Source organism: Colobus angolensis, unplaced genomic scaffold (genome assembly GCF_000951035.1).
Source record: "Colobus angolensis palliatus isolate OR3802 unplaced genomic scaffold, Cang.pa_1.0 Scaffold53, whole genome shotgun sequence".
Lineage (NCBI taxonomy): Eukaryota > Metazoa > Chordata > Mammalia > Primates > Cercopithecidae > Colobus > Colobus angolensis.
This window is the reverse complement of record NW_012118821.1, coordinates 9,937,070-9,964,455: the sequence shown is the minus strand read 5'-3', so window position 1 is coordinate 9,964,455 and position 27,386 is coordinate 9,937,070. Positions and strand designations below refer to the sequence as shown.

Below are 27,386 nucleotides of genomic sequence, written 5' to 3'. Positions count from 1 at the left end.
TATATATATATATATATAAAATGAGGCCTCCCAGTTGGTCTGGAGGAGCCAGGCCTGTGGGAGCTGGTGTTTGGATTGAGTCTTGGCAGAGATGGGGGAAATGAATTCCATGGGACAGAAGAGCATGTGGGAGGGAGGTAGTGTGTGTAATGGCTTCTAGCATGGGCTTGGGGGTCTGACGTGGAGCAAATCTCCTCTCCGCTGTCGGTGTCTCTGTTACCTCAGGCACATTCCTAACTCCTCGATGCATGTTTTGTCATCTGGAAAACTGGAAATAATAATACCTACTTCCAAGGGTCCTAATATGTATAAAGTGCTTAGCATAACACACGATGCACAGTAGGCATGGAATGGGTTTGTGATTATGGTTGTGACAGTCGATGAGGCACAAACAAGCAGAGTGTGTTGAGGAAACACCACACTGTCGTCACAGGAATTCAGCGCTATTGTGAGGGAAGCGGCCAGCCCTGAGGCCAGAATGTAGGTCCCATGAATACCTTACAGACCAGGCAGGGGGCTTGCTGTGGTGCAGCCAGTGGGTCCCATTTGCATGAACGAAAGCTCACCATGGTGGTCGTCTGTCGTGATGATGGATTGAAGGTGGGAGGTGAGAGATGGGCTATGAGTCAGGCGACTGTGAGGATAATCTGGATCGGCCTTCAGCTTTAACCACATGCACAGGCTGAAAGTGAAGGGATGGGAAAACTATCCCATGCAAGTGGAAACCAAAAGAGAACAGGGGCAGCTGGACTTACCTCAGACAAAATTGACATCATGTGAAAAACTACAGCGAGAGATAAAGAAGGTCACCACATTATGTTAAAAGAGTCGGTCCATCAAGAATATACAACAGTTATAAATAGATATGCAACCATCACTGGGGCACCTAAATATATAATATGCAAGTATTACCAGAACTGAAGGGAGAAGTAGACAGCAATACAATAATAGGAGGCAACTTCAGTACCCCCACTTTCAATAACGAATACATCATCCAGACAGAAAGTCAATAAGGAAACTGTGGGCTTGAATAACAATATAAACCCAATGGACTTAACAGACTGCAGAAAATTCTGTCCACCAGCAGCAGAATACACGTTCTTCTCACGTGTACACAGCATTCTCCAGGATAAATCATATTAGGCCACAAATCAAATCTTAGCAAATGTAAGATTGAAATCATATCGAGTATTTTTTCTGACCATAATGATACAAAATTAGAAATCAGTAACAGGAGGAAAATTGGAAAATTCACAAATATGTGGAAATTTAACAATGCATTCCTAAACAACCATTGGGTCAAGGAAGAAATCAAAAGGGAAATAAAAAAAAATCTTGAGAGCAACAAAAATGGAAATAAATACTAGAACTTATGGGATTCAGCAAAACCAGTTCTAAGAGTGAATTTCGTAAAGAAAATGCCTGTATTGGTCAGGCGCAGTAGCTCATACCTGTAATCCCAGCACTTTGGGAGGCTGAGGCGGGTGGATCACCTGAGGTTAGGAGTTCAAGACCAGCCTGGCTAACATGGTGAAACCCCGTCTCTTCTAAAAATATAAAAAATTGCCAGGCGTGGTGGTGGGCATCTGTAATCCCAGCTACTTGGGAGGCTAAGGTAGGAGAATCACTTGAATCCGGGAGGTGGAGGTTGCAGTGAGCTGAGATTGTACCATTGCAATCCAGTCTGGGCAAGAGCAAAACTCTGTCTCAAAAACGGGGAAAAAAAAAAAAAAAAAAAGCCTCCATTAACGAAAAAGAAAGATCTCAAACAATCTAACTTTACACCTCACTTTTATTAACAGAATGAAAGAAATCACATGATCATCTCAATAGATACAGAAAAGGCACTGGACAAAATTCAACAACCTGTCACGATCAAAGCTCTCAGCCAATTAGTATACAAAGAATATATCTCAACATAATAAAAGCCAAACACGACAAGACCACAGTTAACATCATACTCAATGGTAAAATGCTGAAAGCTTTTCCTCTAAGATTAGAAACAAGATAAAGGTGCCCCACTTGTACCACTTACATTCAGCATAAGGCTGGGAGTCCTAACAAGAGGAACCAGATGAGAAAAAGAAACAAAAGGCATCCACATTGGAAAGGAAGAAGTCAAATAATCTGTTTGCAGATGATACAATTTTATATATAGAAAACCTGAGACTGTACCAAAAAACTGTTAGGATAAAAGAATGCAGTAAAGTTGCAGGTTACAAAACCAACATACAGAAATCACTTGTGTTTCCACACAATCTCAACAAGCTATCTGGAAAAGAAGTTAAGAGAAAAATCCCATTTACTAAAGCACCAAAAAGAGTAAAATACTTACGAATAAATTTAACCAAGCAAGTGAGAGCTGTCTACACTGAAAACTATAAAACACTGATGAAAGAACTTGAAAAAGATACAATAGATGGAAAGATATCGTGTTCATGGATTGAAAGAGTTATTATTCCTCCAATATTGTACTGGGGCAACCACACCAATGAGAGTTCTTTTCTGAGGTGGAGAGTCCTGCAGAGGAGCAGGTTTGGTTGTTGATAACAAGTTAAAGAATCAATGAAGACGTGCCTGTGGGACCCCCAGGCCCGCGCTACAGATGGAGATGGAAGCTGGAGTTTTCGACTGGGGATGTGTGAACTCAGTAGTCGGTGGAGCTCTGTGTGGACGAGGCCCCCAGGAGCTGGCCTGGAGAAGGTGGGCAGCTCGGGTGCCTGCGGGGTCTTCCATCAACTGCTTGTCACTTGGTGAGAATGTGGGGCCATTGTGGTCAGAGTTTTCACAAGAAGGCAGAAACGTCAAACCGTGTAAAACAAAGACAAGAATCCTCCTCTCATCGGTTCTTTTTATGTCCCTGTTCTGCCCGCAGGCAAGGTTTTGGGTATCCTATGAGGGCAGCTCTGTTTTCCTTGGCATCTCTCCGGCCTCAAGTTGTGCCCTCGTGGTCCTGATGCTGGAATGGGTTTCCACCTCTGTGTGGCCCTGCCCGTTGGTGCCTCATCTGACCACGTGGCACTTGATCCTGCCTTTGCCCCAGATGCGGTTGTTTGAATTCTTTTTGCCTTGTGTTCTGTGGCTATGGACTCCTGGCCCTCTGCCTGTTCCCAGTCCTGGAGCCGCTAACTAGCTGGGGGTGGAGTTCTTGGGGGTAGTTTGGAGTGGGAGATAAAGGGAAGCCACAGAGGGGCGTGCAGAACAGCTGCAGACTCCAGAGTGGAGGCAGCGGCCCGGGAAGGCACAGCCTGGACGCCTGGGCTGGATTAGCTTCCAGCGAACACCACAGCCGAGGCCCGGGAGACGAGATCTAGAATGTGCTCTCTGACTGCACTTAGCAGGTGGCCGCTGGCACTGTGAGATGGAAGCCAGGTCCTGTGGGCGGGCTGGAGTGGTGGGTGAGAAAGCAGAGATGGGAGTGTAGGGGGTACGTGTCTGTGAAATAGGGAGAGAAGGGTGATGCGGGATTGTGGCTTGAGGGGCTCAGGGCAAAGACATGGTCACCGCTGAACACGAGGGGCCTGAGCACACCTCTCTTCCGAGGGAGAAGGTGGAGGAAGGAGTGGGGCATAGGAGCCAGACCCTGAGCAGGTGGAAGAGAGTGTGACCTAGAGGATGGGTGGATGCGTAAGCCGTGCGAGGTGGGGGAGCCACCCTTCGTGCAAGGCAGGGGTGGAGGTGAGGATTGGTGCAGGTACAGAAAGCTTTAAGGTAGGAGGGAAGGAAGGTGGCAAATTAATGCCTAATGGACTCTAAAAAGGGAGAAGGCTATGTCTTGCGAATGGCCAGAAGGAGAATGGGGGCAACGGGAGGGCCATGGAATGGGAGGATTGCCGAGCAGGGTGGAGGGCGCTGCTGGACTGCGTGCTGAAGGTTTGTAGTGGAACCAGCCTGCAGTTGCATGTACTCTCGGGCACTCAGAAGCTGGGGATGAGAGAGGAGAAGGTAGATGGACGGTTGGTCCACGAGGTGAGGGCAGGGAGGGACAGGCAGGGACGGGGGCTCATGGCGCAGCAGGCGCAGCCATTGCTGGTGTGGACGTGAAGCCAGAGCCAGTTGGGTGGCGTCAGGCCCAGGGTCCAGCTGTTGGTACAGATTAGAGGAAGGTAAAGTGGGAGAACGGGAGGCTGGGAGGCCAAGAGGCTGCAGAGGCAAGGTCCAGACATCCACCTGGGGACGCTTCTGGGCGATAATGAGGTGTGAAGGACTGCCCTGGGAGGGGCTGAGAAGGCGCAGGGGAGAGGAAGATCTTCCAGGCCGAGAAGTGGGAAAACGCCATGCAGCAAGGAGAGTGAGGTGGAGCCCGCCGCGGGCAGCGGTGGTCTCCTGATGGTGGCCGCTGTGGAGGAGGAGCAGAAACAGTTAATCCTGCCTTATGCTTTTGTCAGTTAACTCTCCCTTGGGGATAGATTAAAAACATTCAAGGGTGATTTACAGTCAACAGTTGTGATACCATCAGTGAAAACTGATATCCACTTTTGAGCAGGATGTAAACTGTTGAGCCGTTTAGAACAGTGGAGCAATGAGTAACCTCATGGCAGTGGCGACGAGCAGGTGGAAGTTAGATGCTTGTGCACAGATCTGTACCAGGAATACCTCCATGCTCCCAGAATGCAGCTATAAATATTAGTGTGTTATTCTCAGAGAAATAAAACTGTGTGCAGTAGATAGACCTGTGTATACTTCTGGGAGAAGCCAGAAACGATAGTGGAAGAAATCTGTTTTTTATTTATTTACTTATTTTGTTTTTTAGACTTGCTCTGTTGTCCAGGCTGGAGTGCAATGGCACAATCTTGGCTCACTGCAACATCAACCTCCCAGGTTCAAGTAATTCTCTTCCCTCAGCCTCCGGAGTACCTGGGATTACAGGCGCCTGCTACCATGCCTGGCTAATTTTTGTACTTTTAGTAGAGAGGAGTTTTCACTATGTTGGCCAGGCTGGTCTTGAACTCCTGACCTCAGGTAATCTGCCCACCTCGGCCTCCAAAGTGCTGGGATTACAGGCGTGAGCCACTGCACCCAGCCTTGGAATAAATCTTAAGTATCACATGTAGAATGATAGTAGTGAAAGTAGCAGAGAAAATTCTTGTATGGTAGAAGTAAGGAAGGGAATAGAATATTTAAAGAGTAAAAAAGACATTAGATCAATAAGCTAATTTCTTTTTTTTCCTGGACTTAAATTAGTTTTTTATGGTTGAGTTTAGGAAAAGTGCAGAGCTTAGAAATAAAAGAAATGCTTAGAAAGTACAAATGCTAAGCTTGAAGGAGTGAAGCAATATGCACGTTAACAGAGTTAAAAAAATCAATGTGTGTGTTACTTTTGAATGGGAACTACAGCTACTGTTTCTCATGCATTTGAGAAATTATTTATATTTCTCTGTATTTATCATCCTTTAGATAATGCCAATATGATTCAGCTGAGATTTCCGTCACACCTTTTGCTTGTGTGGGTTAGAAACTAAGCCGGTTCTTTTTTTAGGAGACTCTGTTGCCCGGGCTCAGTGCAGTGGCGCAGTCACAGCTCACTGCAGTCTTGACCTCCTGGGCTAAGAGGATCCTCCCACCTTAGCCTCCTGAGTAGTTGGGACTACAGGTATAAGCCACCACTCATGACTGTTTTTTTTTTTTTGTAGTGATGAGGTCTTGCCATGTTGCCCAGGCTAATTATTTGTAGTGTATTAAAATTCCTTGATTTATTGGATAGTTTGAACTTTTGGCATAATGCATCCAAATAGCCCAGAGAAATACTTAAGTGAAATTCTGTAAGTCTCTATGCGAGACAATTGCTGATCTCGGCTAGGAAAAGGTGCTCGTAGAGGCTGTTGGCTGAACACCAGGGATGCAGCCGTGAGCAGAACAGGCTCGGTCCTCAGCCCCAGTGCAGCCCAGCAGAGAGGAAACATGTCACGTGAGCAGTTACAGCGAGGGTGGCATGTTCGTGAGAGGGAGCACACTGCCGGGGGAGCGCAGACTGAGAGACCTCCCAGAAGAGATGCGTGCTGTAAGAACTGGAGGACCTGGAGGAGTCGCGGCAGGAGGGTACCTTCTCACATCAGCACCCGGTGGGCCTCTTGTGCCTCACCTAGGCCAGGCCCTGGCCAGGGAAAGTGGGAGTGGATGGGGACCAGCATGACCCACTCTAAGAAAGGAATGATGTTTAGCATGGAGTGGGGGCCATGGAGGATGAAAGAGGGCAAGTTGCCTGAGGTCAACAGTTCTGAAAATTCTTTCCATGCCACCTGCTGGAAGGAAAAGGTGACGAGCTATTCTTGTGAATTTCTCTGAGAAAAGTGGAATGATCTCCACTCTCCGTTTTCAATTTCCCACTGTTTGTTGAGTGTATACTCTGCACCGCACACTATTCTAGGAGCTGGGAGGTGATAAAACATCTGCAAGAACATGCTCCTTGACACTCAGGATCGCACAGCCTTGCTGGGAGACGGATCCTCTAAGGGAAACAGTTACACTGCAATCAGAGGCAGTGCTGGGGCCTGGGTGGTGAGAGAGAGGAGGACCTTGAGCTCCGTGAGAGTTCTCAGAGCAGAAGGGAGTTGAAGGAGGGTCTGTCCTGGGTTCTGAAGAAATAGGTAGTGGAAGTAAGGGAGGTGTTCTGGGGTGGGGGGACTGTGTGGACAATGGCCTGCCATAGGAGCGAGGAGGCGTGAGGGCCCTGAGGGAAGCAGGGCCTGGCCGTAGTGAAACTTTTTGGAAAATGCTGGGAGACAGGTGTGGATACCCAGGGCTGCAGCACTTACAGGTGGCCCTAGTGGCTACATGCAGAGTTTTATGATGTTTTAAGAGCTAATGATGAATGCCAGGGCGGGACATACATGTACACAGCACATGCATGTGTATTCCCATGGCCCACCCCTGTGAGCCGGCCCCGGCCCCTCTGAGGCAGGGGCTTCCCGCCTCGGTTTCTGTGCAGGGCTCAGCGTCAGTCATGCTGCCCTGTATCATGGGCACAGCTGTCCCTTATCCACCAGCGGGTGTTTTGAACATCAGCGTCCGTGATTTAGGTGACAGTCATTCTGGAGAGACCATGGTGATCCATGAACTTGAGTTTACTCATCTTGACTAGACTGATTAGGAAAGAGAGGGGCCCCCACCCCAGAGGCAGTGAAAGGTCTGAGGGAGGCGAAGCAGACCATTGTCATGGAGCAGCCTGGCCACCGCTGTTAGTGGCAGCTGCTTGCCCCAGTGGATGTCACTTCTGGCTCAGCACAGCGTGTCCTGTGCATCTTCCTGGCCCAGGCAGTAGCCCCATCCCAGCGTAGGTGCAAGGTGCAGGGCACACACTGGACACGCTGGGTGTGGCCTGACCTCGGCCATCTCAAAGTAGAAGTGAAGTCTTTGGTTGTACCACATGCTGAACCTTTCTTTGTTTGTTGATCGATTCAACAAATATTTATCGAGTGCTTGAGGGGTTTCCATCTAAGCCCTAAGGGGATGGGGTGAGTATGGTCCTCGCAGGGCAGACGTTGTCTAGTGGAGAGACGACAGATGCACGCTCAGGAGCAGATCCCTGATAAATGCCGTGCGAAGGGCGGCACAGAGGAATGAAGCAGGGCCAGGCTTGGGGTGAGTGACTGGGCTGGTCAGGGCAGGCTTCTCTGAGGAGGTGACATTGGAGAACACATCTGAATGGCACAGAGAAGTAAAACGCATCGTGATCTGGATGGAGATCATCCCAATCAGAGGGACCCTCAGGCGCACAGGCTCCGTGGTGGGAAGCTACCGGTGGCAGGGCAGTGCCTGGTGAGGGAGGGCAGGAGCTGCTGAGTCTGGGAGTGAAGACTGGCTTGTAGACCTCACTTAGAGGCTTGGGCAGTGAATGTGGTGGGAATCCATTGGCAGGTTCTGAGCAGGGAGTGTCATCACCTGACTACGGGGTGGGATTGGAGACTTGTTTAGAGGTTCCTGCAGGTGATCCCGGGGAGACCACAGTGGCTGGGGCCAAGGCAGGCAGGTTGTGGCTGTGTTACTGTAGGTGATGGGGCTTGCTGATCAACCTCATGTAGGAATGAGTGAGTGAGAGGTGGGGGTGGGGTGGAGGTGGGGAGTGTGTGGTGGGGGAGGCGACGCGGGAGGGGAGAGGAGGGAGGAAGGAGGAAGACTCCCAGCCTTCTGATCAGAGCAGCTGGGTGACTGTCGGTACCATTCCTGAGAAGGGGAAGTGGGAGGAGGAACAGGTTTTGGGGGAGTTAAGAATGAATTTTTGGATGCATCCAGTTGACAAGGCATATTGGACGTTAGAGTGGAGATGTGCCAGGCTGGATATGTGAGTGTGAAGTCAGGGAAGAGGTCAGGCTGGAGAAACGGACACACGATCTGAGTGTTGTGGATGGTATTGGTGGTTGAGGTGCTGGGTGGGATGGAGTTAGTGTTGAAGGAGAGACCTGAAGACTGAGTCCTGGGTTCAGCTTCCTGATAAATAGCCCATCAACCTTGGACTGTGGTTATTTGTGGACTTGTCATCTCTTCTCCACTATATTTTAAGCTCCTTAAAGTTTGGGACCCTGTCTGATAAATATATATATTTTTTAGTCCCTTAATAGTGGGGAAACTAGCTGAACTAACAGCTGAGACCCATGGACTCGGAGTCCGGGGTTCAGGGTGCCCAGTGAGACCCTGCTTCCAGAGATTTTGAAGCCTTAGCTGAAAATCAGGTCTATCTTTTAATCACTACATGGTCTTGAAAAGGAAGCTCATTAAACATAAATATTTTAAAATTCCTGTGAGATAGACTGTATCTTTATTTTGGGAAAACAGCCAAGTTGGCTGTTTATTGGTAAAGGATTTAATTTAGAGATATTTACATTTTCTACTATATCCCCAATCTTTAAGGTTCATTAAAAATCATTTAATAGACGTTTTTGTAATGTTTTCCAATTTACAAAACAATTTTGCAAATGGCTGTTTCATTTAGTCCTCAGATTTTCTGATACAAGTAATAATCGAAATACCTAGTGTTTAGCATTTTATGATGCAAAACACTTTGATTTATGTGCATGATCTCATTTGATATCCACATTCTTGCTATTCATTTCTGTGAGACTCACATTTCAGTAAACGCCGCCGTTCTCTGTATGTGACGTCCCGGCTCACATTTGTATGTCTGTGTAGGTGTAATCTGAACATCACATGCAGGCTCACGTTTTCACATGGATGGATGTGTCATTTTCTATCTGGAACTTCCTTCCTGTCTTATCCCACCGAGGAATTTCTACTTACCCTTCACCCTGTGAGTAGACTTTGTACCTCTCTTAGAAGAAAATGAGGCTGAGATGAGTTTAGGGAAGAGTCCGAGGGGAACATGCCTGAACCGTTTGTTCCTCCAGCATGTGGGCGGCCAGGTGTCCTGTTGGCCCTGTAGGGTTTAAACCACAGTTTGGTGGCCATGGCTCTGTCTCACTCAGCAGGCACCTCCTGAGTCTTGCATTGAGCCACCCAGAGTCCTCTTCTTTGGTATCTGTGGTTCCATCCCTGAATGAAAAGAACACAACTTCCTAGAAGCAAACAAATGAAAGTGAAAACAACCAGCTTCATTCCTGCAAGGCCCCTGCTGCTGGAAGGAAAACCTGAAATGCCTTTGGTTGATGCGGAGACATTCCAGTTGAGTTTTTTCAGGTGCATTTTTTACCATTACCCAGTTGCTGACAGCTCATTTTCTCCTCTATCCGCCTCCACCCCAAGCCATCAGCCCCACTCCTTGCCTTCCTCTGCCTGTTCCCGGCTCCATCATTCTGCTGGGCACCCAGAATCCCTGAACCCATGCTGGACACTGCACACACCTTCTCCCTCATCTGCCAGTCGCCAAGCCTTGGAGATTCTGAGCTAATTGATCTCTGCATCTTCCCCGTCCCCAGCCAAGAACATAAGCACAATTGTATGTCCCTTGGCTCCCCTCAACAGCCCCTGTCTCATGGCTGTGATCGAGAATTTGAAGTTTGGGTTATGATGAATGTGTTTTCTTGGATCTTAGCTTTTTTAAAAAAGACAAAGCAAATTGGTCCTTGTATTTGGTCACCTTTACTTCATACCATTCTCATAGCAACTCCTGGATTTACTGTCCCTCTTGTTTAACCAAGTCCTCTAAAAATGTTCTTGGCATAGGTCTCTGTGTGGCAAATCTCCCGAGGCCTGGTAAGCCTGAGGACATTTTTATCTCGTCCCTTGTGTTTACCTGAGGGTCTGGCTGGCTTTAGTGTTCTTTCCTTCTAGATTTTGAAAATGTCAGCGTCTTTCCCGTCTGTGTTGCTGCCAGAGGCCTCAGTCAGTCCTGTCCTGCCGGGCGGTGCGGCCAGGTCTTCCTCCCCAACGCCTTGAGGATGCCATCTGTGACCTTGGGTGTCACACCCAGGTGTCTGCTGGCAAGTTTTCCTGTAGTTTCTGTTCTTTGACATCCATGGACTCTTTTACCTGTGGCTTGTCCTCTTTCCTCAATTCCAGGAAATTAGTTTTCATGATTTCTATACATATTTTCTCCTTCCACTCTTACTGTAACTTCCTTTTGGGATTCTTATCGCTGGTGTTGGCATGTCTGCTCACCTTCATTTCTTAGCTCTTCTTTTGCAGATCCTGTTTCTTCCTCCCTCCTTTCCTCTAAGGGCGTTCCTCAGTTTTACCTCCAAACAGCAGCTTGCACCTCCTCCATGTCCATTCTACGGTTCACCCCCTATTGTGATCTTTCTTTCCACGACTTGAGTTTCACATCAGTATTTCTACTTGCTTCTGTGTTATGGTTTCATATTCTTGTTTCATGCTGGGAATATCTGCCATCTCTTTGATATCATTTTGCATATTTGTGTGTGAATTCTTGGTTCGTCTGTTCCCACCCTTCAGAGCCTTGCTGTTTGGCCCCCAGGAGCAGCTGCTTTGGGGACACCCTCTCCTTAGGACCACTGTCAGTCCCCCACTTCCCTGGTGAGGCTTCTGCATGTTCCTGATTTACTCCTCGGGATTCTGGCACTGGCTGTTCAAGTCCACCAGAGGGGACTGACTGTCCCCAGGTCCCGGCGGGAGGAGAACAGAATTCCAAGCATTGGGTTTATCATGGAAGCCTCTGCTCCAGGCGGGCCCCCAGGTGCAGCTCTGCCATACCTCTCCCAGGTTCCCGTCTTGATGCCTCTAGGGTCAGTCTCAGACAGCGGCTCTCGGGATGGGGTCCAGGAGCATCAGCAGCGTGTCAGCCAGGAGCTTGTTAGAAATGCCACACACAGGCCTTATCCAGGCCTCCTGAGCTGGGAGCTCTGCGGTGGGGCCCAGCACTCTGAAGCTGGCCTTCTGGGCAGCTCTGACGCCCAGCTCTGCTGAGGGATAGGTTTTGTAGATTCCTCCTTTCCATGCCCCCTGCATTTCTTCTCTTGTTCTGCTCCTGCATTTCCTGCCCTAATTCATTCCTTCATCTCAGGCTCTTGCAGAAGCTCTGAGCCTCCTCCCACAGGGGCAGTTCTTCCTCAGTCACGTCCTGGCCACAGCTGCCCGCTCACTAGTGCTAAAACATAGCCCTTATCCCCTCTTCCTTGGAAATCTTCATTCTGATACAATTAATGATAAATGCTCCTCCCCGGAATTCAAGGCCCTTTGGAAACCGCCCCTGTCCTGTGCATTCACGGCTGTGCCTGCCTCTCATCCTCAGTGACTGTCAGCTCCACTCCCCGCCCTGGGTTCTGACTTTGTGCACAGCACGCTCCTGCCGAGATGGCTTCATCCCGTCTGTACATGATGAAATCCCACTCACCCTCCCGACCCCATTGCAAATTCCTCCAGCTCTGTGAAGCCTGCAACTGGGCTCAGCCTTTCTCCTCTTGGACCCCAACCGTTTGCACTTCTCTTGTCATATTTAGCTTTGTAGGCTTTTGTGTGCTGCTGTTTTATGGTTTCATATGACTTTGGGGAGGCAGAGACTTTCTTATGCTTATTTTTATCAATGCATTGCCTACCTCATTGTCTTATGCATATGGAGGCTCAGCATTGAATTAATGGAATCATTTCTAAATAAACTAGTGAAGGAGTACCTGCCGAAAAGGATTACTGAGTAAAAAGTAGACTAATATTAGTCTTTTGGTGCTTATAAAAATGCATATTATTTGCTAATAAATCCTGGTTTGGTTTCCAAGTGTTGTTCTAACAATATGGGCCAATTTGTATTCATTTTAGCTGTTATTAGTTAAAATTAATTGAACACTAACCAAGAGTGTAACATGTTCTCAAGAGCCTCTGAGCACTTGTATATAATTAAAAATATACTTTAATTAAAAAATCTAAAAGTGGAAAGCAAGTCTAATCCTGGAAGAGCAGCTCCCGTCGGGTTTAACTGGCCCGTTTGGATACCACTTGCTTATGGTGAGCACTGTTTCTCCAGCGGTCTGTGCACTAGTTGTAGTGTAGGCTCAAACACTTGCTACTGGTCCTCAAGTCTCTATCCCATTTCTTCTCTCTGTTTTTACAGATTATTTACAATGAATGGGCATCTTTTGGGCAACTCAAAGGATTTGCAAGACAATCACTTTTATGTTGCTGCGGGACTGGAGACCTTCAAATATTTTCCTTACTGGAAGTCTCCGAGGGTGCCCAGTGAGGTCCAACAGTGAGCATGCTTTGTACCTTTCTTTCCTGAGTTTTGGGAAAAAATTAGCCTTTTCCCAAGTATCTCTCCCAAATAGGTCCAGTTCAGCTATTGGTTATTTTTCAGTCGTGAAATGTAATATTCTTATATATGATACAATTTTAGATTTTAAAAAATGAGGCGTGGGGGAACTGCTCTTGGATGATGTATTCACAAGGACAGCAAGATCTACACGGAGTCCACTGCTTTTCTCTGGGAGACCAGGAGTCTTAGAGATCAAGAGTTGAAATACGCGATACAGCTTCAGAGCTGATGCCAGGCACAGTTACGCCTGCCCGTGATGCACCCAGCATGATGCTTTGTTTTCTTAATTTGCCTTGCTTCCCCCATATCTGAAATACAGAATTGGTGCCGGATGTCAGCCTCTCCTGGTGAAAAAAGCCACGATTTTTGTAGTAATCCTGGGCATGGCTAAGCGGGTGCCGCACTGTGTGTGTGTTCATGGACATAAAGCAGTGACCGGGAGGGAGCTGAAGGGTGCTGAGACGGGTGGTTCCGAAGCCCATCTGTGGGATTCTTCATCCTTAATTGTTTAGCCCTGACGGGTGTGTTTGAAATGCATTTTGTGTAGGACACGACTTGAGGGCTTTCCAGGAACCTTCCCGGAGCTAGCTCTTCATCAAGTTTTCAATGAGCATTATCTCGAGCAAAGAAAAAGAGCTGCCATTTTTCATCTCATTGTGGAGCAGGACAGATGGTTTGAACACCATGCAGGTGGCCCGCCTTCCTCTACCCTTTAGGTTTTGTGGTATGAGCGCCTTCTGCATTTGGAGAGCTTGAACCTCCACTGAGGGTGCAGCATCCAGGATGGCCTCCTCCCATTCTGGTTCACGTGCTGCTAGGGTTTGTACCTCAAGGCAGAGAAAGGCTCCTTTTGTCCTGTCTACCAAGGATAACCCCGCAGCAGTTTGATATCCAGGCAGATGGTTAGGTTAGAGTCCCACCTGCATGCCTGGCACACGTGGATGTTTCTTGATTTTATTGACTTAATTCGTGCTATTAGTCCTGATAGCACAGTGAGGAGGAACACCATGGGGCTTTGGAGTTGAGTCATTCTTTCTACCTGCCCCCCACGTGTTTCCCATCTCTTAAAGTGTTTTGCTTTTTTGCCACTATCTGTTCATTGGGAATCCCTGACTGAGTCTGACTGGCGTAAATATCTTTCCCCCTCGCCAAAGTTGTTGAACTTAGGGTCAACAGGAGGCCACATGCAATCGCTCAGAGACTGAAGTTCGTGTGACTTACACAGAATAGACCAAGGAGGTGCTCTGAATTTGCAGAGAATGCTGGGGTATGAGCATTTCCAAATTTGAGTAGCAGCTATTGGAGAAAGCCTCACTAAAGAGTAATTAGAAATGGGTTGCCTGCACTTGCAAAGGCAGCAGGTGGACAGGGACTCTTTGCTGTGGTAGGAGGAGGATGGGCCATCTGATCTCCAGGAAGGAAACTGAACAGATTCCTGGGGCGTTTTCTGCTCCTGAGGCTGGGAAATCATTGTTGCCATGAGCCATGTCCTCTGTGGACAGCTTGCTCCTCCTCTTGGTTATTTCCCTCCTAAAGACAAGGCTGCATGCAGCCTGCATTTTATAGAGATAACTTAGGGCCGGGCTTTACATTTCAAGTTCAACATCTTTTGTCTTGCAGAAGATATGCGAATGTTGAAAAAAACTCACAGAGAAAGAAAAAAGTAAGTAACTTTTTAAAACAAGTAAGTAACTTGTTTCTGATTCTGGCGTCTTCTGGCATTAAGAAGGGCACAGTGCAGGGTGGGGGCCCGAGCTGTAAACAGAGCTTTCTGGGCCAGCGTCAGTGCCAGGCTTATAAAGACAAATCAGGTGCACTTCTGAGAATGGTGTGAATAGGAGAGGAAGTTTATGTTTGGAACACAGAGTCCAGAGCTGAGAGGCACACACGGGTATTTTATAATGCAATCCAGCAGGTGTGAAGACAAAAATATATTTGAACTTTTATGGGACAGGGAGGAGAGTAACTGATTCAAGCTTGGCATGAGTGGCAGTGGGCTCTGGCATGGGGGTGGGAGGAGGACATTCCAGGCAGATGTGACAGTATGGCAGCAGTGGGAGAAGCAGCTCACTGCATGCGCATGTGTGTGTGAATACATATGTGTGTATATGTGTGGGTGCATGTGTGTGTATAAATACATGTGTGTGGAGGCGTGTGTGTGTGGATGCATGTGTGTGTATGGATGCATATGTGTGTGAGTGCATATGAATACATGTGAGTGGATGCATATGTATGTGTACATGGATGCATGTGTATGTGTGGATGCATGTGTGTGCATATGAATACATGTGTGTATTGGTGTACATGCATGTATAGATGCATATGTGTATATTCATGTGTTATGGGTGCATGTGTATGTATGGATGCACATATGTATGTGTTTAAATACGTAAGTGTGTATGGAGGCATGCATGTGTATGTATGAATGCATGTGTGTGTATGGAGGCATATGTGCATGTGTGCACTGGAGTACATGTGTGTATGAATGCACATGCATGTGCATATGTATCTGTAGGGATGTATATGTGTGTGCATATGACTACATATGTGTGTATACATATGGATGCATATGTGTGTATGCCTGTGTTAATGGATGCATATGTGTTGGTATATAAATACATATGTATGTTTGGAGGTATGTGTATGGCTGCATATGTTTGCATGAGTACATATGTATATGTATGGATGCATGTATGTGTATGGATGCATATGTGTGTGCATATGACTACATGCATGTGTACATGTGGATGCATGTGTGTGGCTGTGTGTATGGATGCATATATGTTGTATGGATATGTTGCATGCATATGTTGTATGGATGTGTATATGGATGCATATGTGTGAATGTGTGCATGAGTACATATGTGTATGCATGGATGCATGTGTGTATGGATGCACATATGTGTATGGATGCATATGCATGTGTACAGAGGCATGTTTGTATGGATGCATACATGGGTATTCATATGGATACATCTGTGTGTATGGATGCACATGTGTGTATAGATGCATTTGTGTGTGTGGATGTCTGTGTACCTATGTGTATGGATGCATGTGTGTGTGTGTGCTGATCACAGTTTGAAGTTGCAGCATAAAGCATGAGGAAGGATGACAAGGAGGTAATGGGATCCAGGACTAGGAAAATTTGCAGAAGCTGGGTCCTAGAGGGGCTTACCAGTACTTGTAACTGTTTACGTGATCCTCCTCTATCCCTGATCATCCTACGAAAACTGCCTTTTAGTGGTTCTACTGACATTAATATTTATTTGACAAAGCTGTTGAATGCATACTCTTTCCAGTGCCTGTCTGCCTGGCTCATTGACTGAAGTCCCCTCCCTACTGTGACACGCTGGCTTTGAGGGTCTGTATTGTCCCGATCTGTTCTTTCCCAGTAACTAACAGGTAGCCCTGGGCTTTGCTTTTCTGCTGTTGCAGCTCAGATTTCATGATTGCCGTTTTAATCACTCTTCTGCAAATAGGTTTGACTTTCTCACCCCTGAGCCACCATGTGCACCTGGCAAGTGTCCAGCCCTGGGTGAGCCCAGCCTGCACTTCCTCTGCACTTGCACTAATGCAGTGTGGTGTTGCTGGAAATAACGACATTGCTGACCCAAGTGTTCACTCCGAGTTCACGACCACGGTCCTTATCCAACTTCATTCACTAATTAAGCCTGATGTTTTAAAAAATATTATTCTGAATACGTTTTGCCAAATTTTATTGGAGATTTCTGCATGTCTGCTCATGAGTGAGCTTAGCCTGTCTGGCTTCTTTCTCATGTTGTCCTTCTCTGGCTTTTATTGCCAAGGCTTTTCTTCTGAATCGACTCTTGTTATTTTTTGCAGCTTCTTGAGTTGAATGATAGCCTTATTTATTTTGGATTTTCTTTCTCTAGGAAACACATTTTAATATTAGCTGTTTGTTGGGTGGATGAATGAAGGATGATCATTGAGATTACAAAAATGATAAGCCTTACTCTATTCGTTGTCCTTTATATAAAGGTCTACACCTGTAAAGATGTGTTATCTTAAAACTCAGTATTAAATTTTTTGGCCTCATTTTGAAGCGTGGGTGTGTTTCTAAGAATGAAAAGAATTCCACACACAGGACTTCTCTGAGGCTGGAATTTGTGATGATTCACAGCTACTTAGCCATTGATGATAAATGTGTTTGTTTCTTTACTTGCTTGCCCCAGGTTTTCCATTTCTAACTTGTTAAACCTCTTTTATCTATTTTCTGTGTGAATTGCCACAACGTCTTTTTGGAAAAGAAGCTACAAAATTTAAAAAAATACAGGAGTGCTCTTTCATTAAGATATTGCCTTGTGGAATATGGGGGGCTGTTGGGACCCTTGGTGGTGTGCACATTCTAATGACGTCAGCCAATCCAAGTATCAGCTTTCTTTAAAATTGGATGCTGGATTTTCTTTTCAATTTGCAAGCTTAAAAACAAGTATCTAGAATACAAAGAAGAAAGTCTTTCATGACTCTTCAATGAACATATCGCAAACATGACCTGGAACTTGTGACCCACAGGATATCAGGCCTGAAAGGGGTACTTGTTGATTCATCTGGTCATCCATGAGGCCGTGGTGAGGTGTTGGCAGCCTGCTAAGCACACTCCGCTAGCACTAGAGACACAAAGATGAGTGGAGTGTAAGTTTCCACGATTGGAGAAGGCAGAGTGCCGATAAGCATGAGAGTAACCCCAGCAGACTTCATCCAGCCCTCCTGCTCGGTAAATTAAATCCTGGTAATTAAATCACCCCAGGTTCCACCAGTACCAACCTCCCCACCTCCACAGTTGCAACAGATCATTGATGCTTCTCCTATAAGCTGTTTAACTTCCACATCTGCCTATGTCTCCCCATCAACACTGCCCAATGGAGTCAGGAAGAAACACTTGATACCTATGGGGGAAAGCATTGTGAGAGTGGGCAGGTAGGGGGTCAGGGGAGCTCCCCAGGAAGACATTTTTATTTGCAGGGATCCAGATTTCAGCAAGGGAGTAAAATGGACCATATCCACTTGATACTTAATACTACTGATGGAATAAATTGTATGGACTGGAAAGGGAGCAAGATAGACAGGGAGGGGCTGGTCCTGAGCAACTGTGACATTCCCAGTGAGGTGGCAGGTAGAGCAGAGCAGTGGGACTTAAGAGATGCTGTGTATCATTGATTCTATGGAGGGCGTGTTCCCACATCCCAACATCCCTGGAACAGGTGCATCTGACGTCGACAGCGTCTCAGGACTCCTGTGGGCAGCCGTGTTGTGGGTGCTGGTTGCTCATAGAGAAACTTGGCTGTAGCTGCTCATTTGTGTATTCAATTGTGTGCAGGGTTGATTCTGTACATGTTGGGTGTAAAATATTCTCAAAATGATTTTTCTATGAGAATTGAAACAAAAAGTTATTATATACACAGAAAGGCCTAAATGTCGAACATCAAGATGCAGATTTGCTATCGATTGAGTATATTCTTCTTCAATTCCATCTATTCTTGCAGAGTGACAACCAGCTATTGTGTAGGACCTGAGACAGGGAGGTTGACACAAAAAGTTGCAGCTGCCAGCGTCAGTGAACTACGTGGTATAACAAGCCACCCCTACACCCAGGGATTTCAGGCAACAAGGGTTTATGATTTCTCTTAGTCCTGCGGGTTGGCTGCACAAGTCTTGGGCTGGTTTCATCTTGGTTGCTTATGAGACTGGGTTCAGCGGAAGTTTCACTAGATTGGGATGTCCAAGCTGGCCTCCCCAACACATCTGGCAGCTAGTGCTGGTTGTTGAGCGTTTTGATTCTCTTCCATGTGGCCTCTCATCTTCCAGCAGGATGTCACAAACTAGCCTAGATTTCAGGAGGAGAAATAGGTTCTCCCTCAACAGAGGAGCACAGAGGAACCGATTCACTTTGCAAACCTGTGTGCAGCCTGAGAGAGGAGGGCTGTGTGGCCAGCAAGCAACCAGCCACACTCGTGTGCGTTGTGTTCCTGAGAGTGGTGCAAAAGGATTGCCTCCTACTCTGCAGGGCAGAAAGCACCAGCACCAGGATGTGCAGTTCAGGTACCAGCGGCTTGGGGGCAATTCAGAGATGAGGGCGGGGCGTCCTTCCCACGCTGCGTGCAGAAGCACTGATGCCTTTGACTCGGAATCAAAAAGTGGCTCAGAAGAGTCAGGCTCTGGATGTAAAATCTTGGAGGGTATTCAGGTGATTTGTTTCGGTTATTTTCTCATTTTTCTTTACGTACAAGCATGCTATGTCATAAAAATGGGTGTCTAAATGGTTCTAGAAGGGCTTTTTCAGTAAGTAGAAAATAGAACTTCTAGGAAATTAAAGCACGGGGACATGCTTTAAATAGTACTTCGTTTCTTTCTCAGTGGTACATAAAATAGCTACGTGTTTTCAGTATGATTCATGGAATCTTGATTCAAAGAAGTGAGATGGAGAATAACAGACGGTAATGTGGCACCTCGAGATGACTGTGGAGGACGTGGGAGAAGTCAAGGCCAACCTCAGGATTCCAGGGATGGCGGGAGGGTGGTGCATTCAGGAGCCGGGATTTGGTCTGCAGGAGGAAGAAACAGGACTTTGGGTTGCACGTTTGTGTGAGAAGTTGCTTTGCTCTAGACGAGCATATTTGTTACATGAGAGTGAAGGGAGGCATAAGAGGTGATATCCATGCGTAAAAGTGTTTTCGATGTCAAGCCGAATTCCTTGCACGTCCAGCAGAGGACACATCTGCTTCTGCGTTTGTCTGGGATTATCACTGTGGATTCTCTGTGGAATAGAAGGATGGGTCTCCTTCGCGTCTAACTGATGTCTGTGAAGTAGGTGACACCTTGTCTATGTGTGATGATGTTTTTCCTTAGTAAACTAACTGCTGCCATCAAGGCAAAGCTGTAGTGTTTTAAGAGCAGGCGTCTGGCCTCTGATCTCTGCACTTGGAATCCCAGCTGTACCTAACATTCGAGTGGCTTGACTGGACCTCGCCTCTGTGGGTCTTGGGGAAAGCTGACTCCCTCCTCTCTTCCCTCTTATTTTACTCTTCCTGCATCTCTGTCATCAGACTTCCTTCCAAGGCCATGAAGTTCTAAATTAAGCTGTTGGAGGTGCACTGTCCAGAATGTTTGAAAGATGTAAGACCACAGCTCTTCACCTCTTGGTTCTCAGTTTCCATTTTGAATACAAGGAAAGATGTTTGTCTTAATTTAGCAAAAGAACTTGCATTTGTACTGTTAAAAATGCCCATTTCCCTATCAGTTGACCCAGCAATCCCATTACTGGCTATAAACCCAAAGGATTTAAATCATCCTGCTATAAAGACACATGCACATATATGTTTACTGCAGCACTATTTACAATAGCAAAGACTTGGAACCAACACAAATGCCCATCAATGATAGACTGGATAAAGAAAATGTGGCACATGTTCACCGTGGAATACTATGCAGTCATAAAAAAGAATGAGTTCATGTTCTTTGCAGGGATGTGGATGAAGCTGGAAACCATCATTTTCAGCAAACTAACACAGGAACAGAAAACCAAACATCGCACGTTCTCACTCGTAAGTGGGAATTGAACAATGAGAACACATGGGCATAGGGAGGGGAACATCACACACTGGGGCCTGTTGGGGGGTTCGGGGAAAGGGGAGGGAGAGCATTAGGACAAATACCTAATGCATGTGGGGCTTAAAATCTAGATGACGGGTTGATAGGTGCAGCAAACCACCACGATACATGTAACAAACCTGCATGTTCAGCACATGTATCCCAGAACTTCAAGTAAAATTTAAAAAAGCCCATTTCCCAAGAAAATGGCCAAAAAAAATCATGAATGCAGTTTTACTCATTAGCATATCTGAAATATACTTTGAAAATAGCCTTCATTATTCTATTGGTTCAGTTCACTTATTGCTTGATTCAAATATTTGAGCATTGGAAAATATGTCATTATGAGTCTGCCGGTGTCCTGTCTGGCACAATTAACTGGAGCTTTTAGTTCAATGAAAGTAATTGAATGAAGCTACTCTTATTATATAGCATTCAGTTTTACAGGAACTGCATTTCCTGTGATTTTAATAGCTATTGCCTTCCAAAGAAGAAATGCTAATTTAATAAATGTTTAAAATTGCATTCACATATTAAAATGAATCTTTTATAGTGCAGGCTTCTGTGAAAAATCGGTAAATAGTTAATAAGCATTGTATTTATATCACATCTGCAATCGGAACATTAATATTAAATCCTCACTTGGGCATAGAGCACAAGCGTTGGTAGTGAACAGTAATGAAAAGGAGATGAAGCATATAAATTAAAGAGGTGCATGTGTGTGTGTGTGTGTGAAAACAGTTGCAGAGGCATGTGCAGTACCAGACTGAGACCCACACTTTAATAACCTGGCCTGAACAGTAAAGTTCACTGTGAAATGAGTGCTTTGGAATTGACATTTGCTGGCTAATAATGTCAAGGCTGGAGCAATATCTCACAACAGTCAAGGCTGCAATTGTTGTCATCTTTTAACAGCCTAAGTATGCAACAGCCAGGTTCAATGTTAGCAAATCTTCCACTTTAATAAACGTTCAAAACAGGCCTGGTTCATTGGTAGAAGACCTTGACCCACTTGGGATGGAGCTGGGACATTTGCATGGGAACTTTTTGCTGTTAGCATTTGTCATTTCCTACCTGAGGATGGACTGACTCTGAAATAGGTTGTTACTGTCCTTCAGTTAGACAAACTGTCTGACTCATCCCAAGTTACCCTGGGAGGCTGCCTTTTGTGTGCCTGAGCTAGACAATCTCTTACAATAGCATTAAAATATAGCTGGATTAATTGAAATAGGCTCTGGAGAAAAATAATAGTCTTTAAAGCACTGTGGAGAAATAAAACCAACATGCCTCAGGTTCATTTTCTGAAAACATTTTCAATAGGGAGAAAGATGAATGAAATTGAGAAGCGCTACTTGTCCCCTTTGTAAGTAGAGCTCACATTGATTTTGGAGGGCTTGAGACTTGCGACAGAGAGAAATGTGGGTGTAAGATGTGAGGTTCATGCGTGCTTCCTCATGAAAGCCATGGATTCCTGCTTGATCCACGTTTTCTTGCTTGATCCTTTTTTTTTTTTTTTTTTTACCAGTTGCTGCTGTAGATCCATGTTATTCTGACAAAAGCCATCTGGAGTGCCATGCACTTTGTCCTGCTCAGGAAGGAAGCTGTGTGTATTCATTCATTCTCACACTGCTATAAAGAAATATCTGAGATTGGGGAATTTATGAAGAAAAGAGATTTAATTGGCTCACGGTTCTGCAGGAAGCATGGGAATAGCATCTGCTTAGCTTCTGGGGAGGTCTCAGGGAGCTTCCAATCATGTCAGAAGGTGAAGGGAAGCAGGCGTCTCACATGGCAAACACAGGAGCCAGAGAGAGCCGGGGGCGGGGGAAGGTACCGCACGCTTAACCTGATCTTGTGAGAACTCACTCGCTGCTGTGAGGACAACATCAAGCTATAAGGGGTCCACCCCCATGGCCCAAATCCCTCCCACCAGGCCCCACCTCCAAGGATGGGGATCACAATTCAACATGAGATTTGAGCAGGGACAGACATCCAAATTATATCCATGTGGGAACAAGACGACCTTTGAGTTGGGTCTTGGAGGATGTGTAGGAGAGTTCTCCAGGTGGCTGAGAGGAGGCAGCTGTTCTGGAGAGAGTAGGGCTTTGGGGGAACTGACAAGCTGGGGAACAGCAAGTGTGTGTGAGGCTGCCTGGGACGGGGATGGGGAGGCAGGCTGGGCCTGGGTGAAGGGCTGAGTGCTGGGGGAGGGTGGCAAGAGTTTGGACTTCATCCTGAGGGGACGTAGACCTTGAGTGCTCGGGGTACATCTGTACACTACCCACTCATTCGCCTGAGACAACCCCTCCACACCCCTCCCTGGACCACCATTGATGCCCAACCACTGCCAGTGTGTCTGGAGTCAAGTCTCACCCCCTCCACTCACTCACAGAGGTTCATTCTGGCATTTGGATGAGCACTGGCCAACTGCCAGCCTGCCTCTGAGATCCCTCCCTGTCTGAAGTGTTGTGGTCCCCAGCACAGCCCCAGGGGGCAGGCATCGTCTCCATTCTGTCGCACCTTGGAGGGACCTGAGACCACACAGCTGATATGTGGCGGTCCCGCGACCCAGCGCTGGTCAGTGCGGCTCGGGATGTCACCCAACTCAGGAGGGCCCGCTGCCGGCCAGGCCCCTAGAATGGTCACGGATTTTTCTAAAAGGGAAATTTAATTAGTGCCGTAACTGAAGGCTCCTTGCCCTCGACCCTGGCTCATACCCAGGCTTTCGTTTCCTCGTCCAGCTCTGTGTCGTCAATGCAAGAGCACCCGCCAAGGTGACTCTAGTCCCACCACTGCTGTGCGGGCTCTCTAGTCTCACAGCGCTTTCCTCTTACCTGTTTTCTTTTCTCCCTGGAATATATGTCCTGCTGTTGACTGTTCCCGTTGTCTGACTGTAAGCACCGTTTTCTCTGTAAAGCCATGTTTGGGCTCACTCCAGCATCCTTCACAGCCCACCCTTTAGAATGGACTCTGCTCTTTGGGCTGGACACAAAACCAAGTGAGGCACTTGCGCTTGGTGCTACCTGTGCGTTTCTCTCTGCTGCGCTCTCCGGGGTAGAACCGTGCTCTTTAGTCATGTATTTTCCAGCTGGATACCTTGTAGACACTCAGTAGGCGATTACTGGGGGAATGAATGAATTCACCCACCAGAGCTTAGTGACTGTTGAGGATGCTACTGCTCACATATGAGAAAACTGGAATAAAATTTGAATCCTGCTTTATTGCACCCTTTGCAGATGTTTAGTCTATTAGCATGGTCGTTAACGTGAGCAGACTAAATGAGAATTGTAATGTTACCAGAGGAGGCATCGACTTCATCAGTTCTCATCACTTACCTCTATTATATGCAACTAGAAAGATGTAGTCTCTGCTCTCCTCTGACCCAAATATTGTGAACTGCTTTGAGACTCAACGTTTAAAAGACAGTTTAAACTGAGCAAAATTAAGAAAAGTAAGTGCAATACTAGGATTGGGTGTGATTCAATGTGTAAGGTCTTCATGTAGTGTTTGGGGTTAGATTATGTTTTCCCTTTTCCGTGGAATTAAAATTTTGTTGCTTTCTTCTAGTGAGTTTTCCAACTCATATTGTAATTTGCGCTGTTTAAGAAGTCAAGATCTTCCCCTTAAGTGAGGTTCATCAACAAGCTTTGTTCTAAAGGTTGACTAGGACAGCCTCAGGTTTGGACCAAAGTTGAGGGCAGGGAAGTTTAAGAGGGAAGGGCATATTTGTATGTCCTGTAGATGGCATTAGCCGGAAAGGACAGGGCACTGCTTTGTGGAGAAGGTGTGCCATGATTATGACGCCTCCCCTACCTTGTGGAACTGTGAGTCCATTAAACCTCTTTTTCTTCATAAATTACCCAGTCTCAGGTATTTCTTCATAGCAGTATGAAAATGGACTAACACATGGCCAACTCTAGATCTTTCTATAACACAATGCAAGACAGGCCTGTATTCTTCAAAGATGCCAAGGTCATGAAAGACAGTCTGAGGAGCTGTTCAGGTGAAAGGAGACTCAGGAGGTCTGACATCTAAATGTGGTGTGAATCCTGAACCGATCTTTTCTTGAGTGAAAAATGCTATAAAGCACATTTTTGGGACAATTACAAAAGTGGAATATGGATGGTAGAATAGATGAAAATACTCTATCAGATGAATATCCTGAATTTGGCAATTGTCTGTGATTATGTGAGAGATGATGTTTCTGTTGTGAGGAAATACACCCTGAAGTATTAAATAGATCACATGTCTTCAGTATTAAGGACTAAAGTACCAAGAGGCAAAGGTGCATGATGTAAGACACCTTCTCCCAGATAGTTCAGAAAAAATATATACTTAATATAGATATTGGCCTGCAGAATCTGTGTCTGTCAATGCCCTGCCTTTTCTTGTCTGAAGAAATGTCAGATTTTCAACTCTTTCAGCCTCTTCTTTCCCTACTTTCTTTCCATCCTCCTGCTCAGTTCATTAAATTAGCAGAGATTTACTGAGCAACTGTTATATGCTTGCTGAATTGAACACATGCACATATTGAGAGCTGACTCTTGGTTTAGCGCTGTGGTTAGTTATGTCAGGGTGTCATAGGAACACATCAAAGAGACCGTTGAGGTAAGGCTTGAGCTGGGGTTTGGAGGATGAGCCGTCATAAGAAGGTGAGGAAGGGAATTCCAGGTGGAAGGGAGCTGTGGGGGCACAGGTATGGTGCAGGGAAGGATGGCTTGGACTAGGAAGGCAGGTAGGTCTTGGAGCATGAATGCCACTGTGCTAGGTTAAGGAGTTTGGATGTCTTCCCAAGGCTGTGCCTACCTCCTTAAGGGTTTGAATGGTGGGGAGTGATCAGGTGTGCTAGGATTATTCATCTGTTCAATTAACAAATATGTACTGAGCATCTGCTATGTGCCAGGCATGGTTCTAGGCTCTGGGAATTCATTAATGGAGAAACAAACTGACATCCTTGCCCTTGGGTGGCTTCTAACCTTCTGCTGATGAAACAAAAACACAACAAACATCATCAATAAATTGTCTAGGGATTACATATACTGCTGTGAATAAAGTGTGAAGGGAAAGGGAAAGGACAGGGCACCCCTCTTGGGAGTGACAGGGCAGAGGGACGATTTGAGCTAAGACTTGACAGGAGGCTGCACCTGTGCTGCTCCCAGTTTCACAGAAATAAGGTATTTGCAAAAACTCACATTTCCTGAGTGTGCTTGGATAAGGTGTGAGATGAGAAATAAATTGGTGTAATGACATGGTGCCCCCGTGTGCCTAGTCATCCTGCTGCATCCAAAGTTACTTTTGTTTTGGGCGACTTTCCAGGTCAGGGTGGAGGCTCTGCAATGTATCTCATTGCAGTGCCCCAGGGTGGTGGGAGCTGGGTCACACCACGGGCGGTTCTTGTTTGCTGTGTGTTCTGTGTCACAATTTCTTCTGTGCCCTCATTACGAGGCTGGGTCCTGTATTCTTGTCATTGTCCTTTGAGTACTATTCCAGAGATAATAGGACACACGCGCACGCATACACACACACACACACACACACACACACACACAGTGTCTTTATCTTAGAGGCCAAAGTTATGGAAAATGTGTCTCAACAACCAGAGTTCAGTGATACTAAAAAGAATCAACTAGACTTTCAGAATTCCAACCCCCAGACAAAATACAGGTACCATATACCGTTTTCTGTTTCCATGACCAGTTCTGCCAAGATCTCATTTCTTCTCCTTAAGAATGTGATTTTAGTTCACAGGAAAACTCCTTAAAATAGGTAGAAACATTTTGTGTGGTTGCATGTATAAAGTTGGAGGGCTATTTTCATACCTTAATTTCCACAGAGATCAAAAACCTGGTAGTTTGCATCATATACAATATATTAATGGTATAAGGTAGGTGTTTTTAGTTTGACATTTCTGAAGTGACATAGAGAGCTTGGGAGAAATACCTATTTATATACTTCAGCCTGCATTCACTTCCAAATACTTGAGAAAAGATCAAAAAAAGAAAACCTAAAAAAGACATTTTGTATTATAAAGATGGTTTATGGGATATTTGTATTATAAAGATAGAATTGGAATGGTGCTAAGGGAATTACAGGCAGTTCTGACTTAGTTCGACTTAGGATTTTTGACTGTATGATGGTGCAAAAGCCTCAGGCGTTCAGTAGAAAGCCGTAGGATACTCGGAATGCTGGACAGTGACGGCCTCAGCTCCCTGTCAGCCACGTGCCCTCTGCAGTGGATGGTGGTGCCAGATGACTTTTCCCGCCTCCAGGCCAGCGTAAGTGTTCGAGCACGTTTAAGGTAGCGGTGCGCCATGTTGTTCAGTGGGCTGGGTGTATTCAATGCATTTTCCACTTAAGATACTTTCACCTTAGGACATGTTCATCAGGATGTGACCACGTCCTAATTTGAGGAGCAGATATCTGCATGTCATCTTACTTTGTGTTCTACTTGTGCTTTGTTGTTATTGTTTATAGATTAAAAAACATGTGAGTGCTCCTTTATTGCAACCCCAAAGTAAACCACCACAAGGCTAATTTTCATCACAGCTACTCTCATCCTGCTCAGAGGTTCCAGCAGGAACGGCTTTGTGATGCTTGTTGAATAGCAGTTTTCATTAGGCTTTAAAGAGTGTCTCCAAAAAACCAGAGGCGCCTCCTTTGACTTGCTTGTTCCTCTAAAGCAAGCCCTTATTTTGTCAGGTTTTAGGAAGGCCACCTACAGTTAGGAAGTGGATTAACTTTCTCTGCCTGCCAAGGCACTGGGAGGGAGGGAGAGAATTATTTTTGCTGCTTTTCAGAGGGGAGTGCAAGTCATAGAGTAGAAGAGGCTGCATTTGAAGTGAGGCTTCTTGGAGGTGCCTGAGTTTCCTCCTGCTGTTTCTCCGAGGAGCCCGTGTTTTCCTGACCACACTCAGAGAACCTGATCGGACTCCTTGTATCCCAGTGTTCCTAATGGATTTTTTCTTCTTCCTTTGTCCTGTAGGTGGATTCCAAAGGAAAAGAACCTTGTCACTATGATGGCATACCCCCCAAAACACAGGATTCTGTTTATTATGCCAAAGAAGAAAAGAAGAAAACATTGGCAGAACCTTTAGTCCAAAGAGGAGCAGGTGACGTGCAATTT

General features: G+C 46.1%; 1 protein-coding gene across 1 annotated transcript in view; it reads left to right on the top strand.

Annotated features, from left to right (window-relative positions):
- Nucleotides 1–27,386, top strand: part of DCDC2C (doublecortin domain containing 2C) — a 141,453-nt gene that overhangs the window by 44,303 nt on the left and 69,764 nt on the right. The window contains exons 5-7 of the mRNA XM_011960983.1: nt 12,455–12,592; nt 14,276–14,318; nt 27,246–27,372. Of these exons, the coding sequence (XP_011816373.1) occupies nt 12,455–12,592; nt 14,276–14,318; nt 27,246–27,372 (308 nt within the window). The remainder of the gene's footprint in view (nt 1–12,454; nt 12,593–14,275; nt 14,319–27,245; nt 27,373–27,386) is intronic.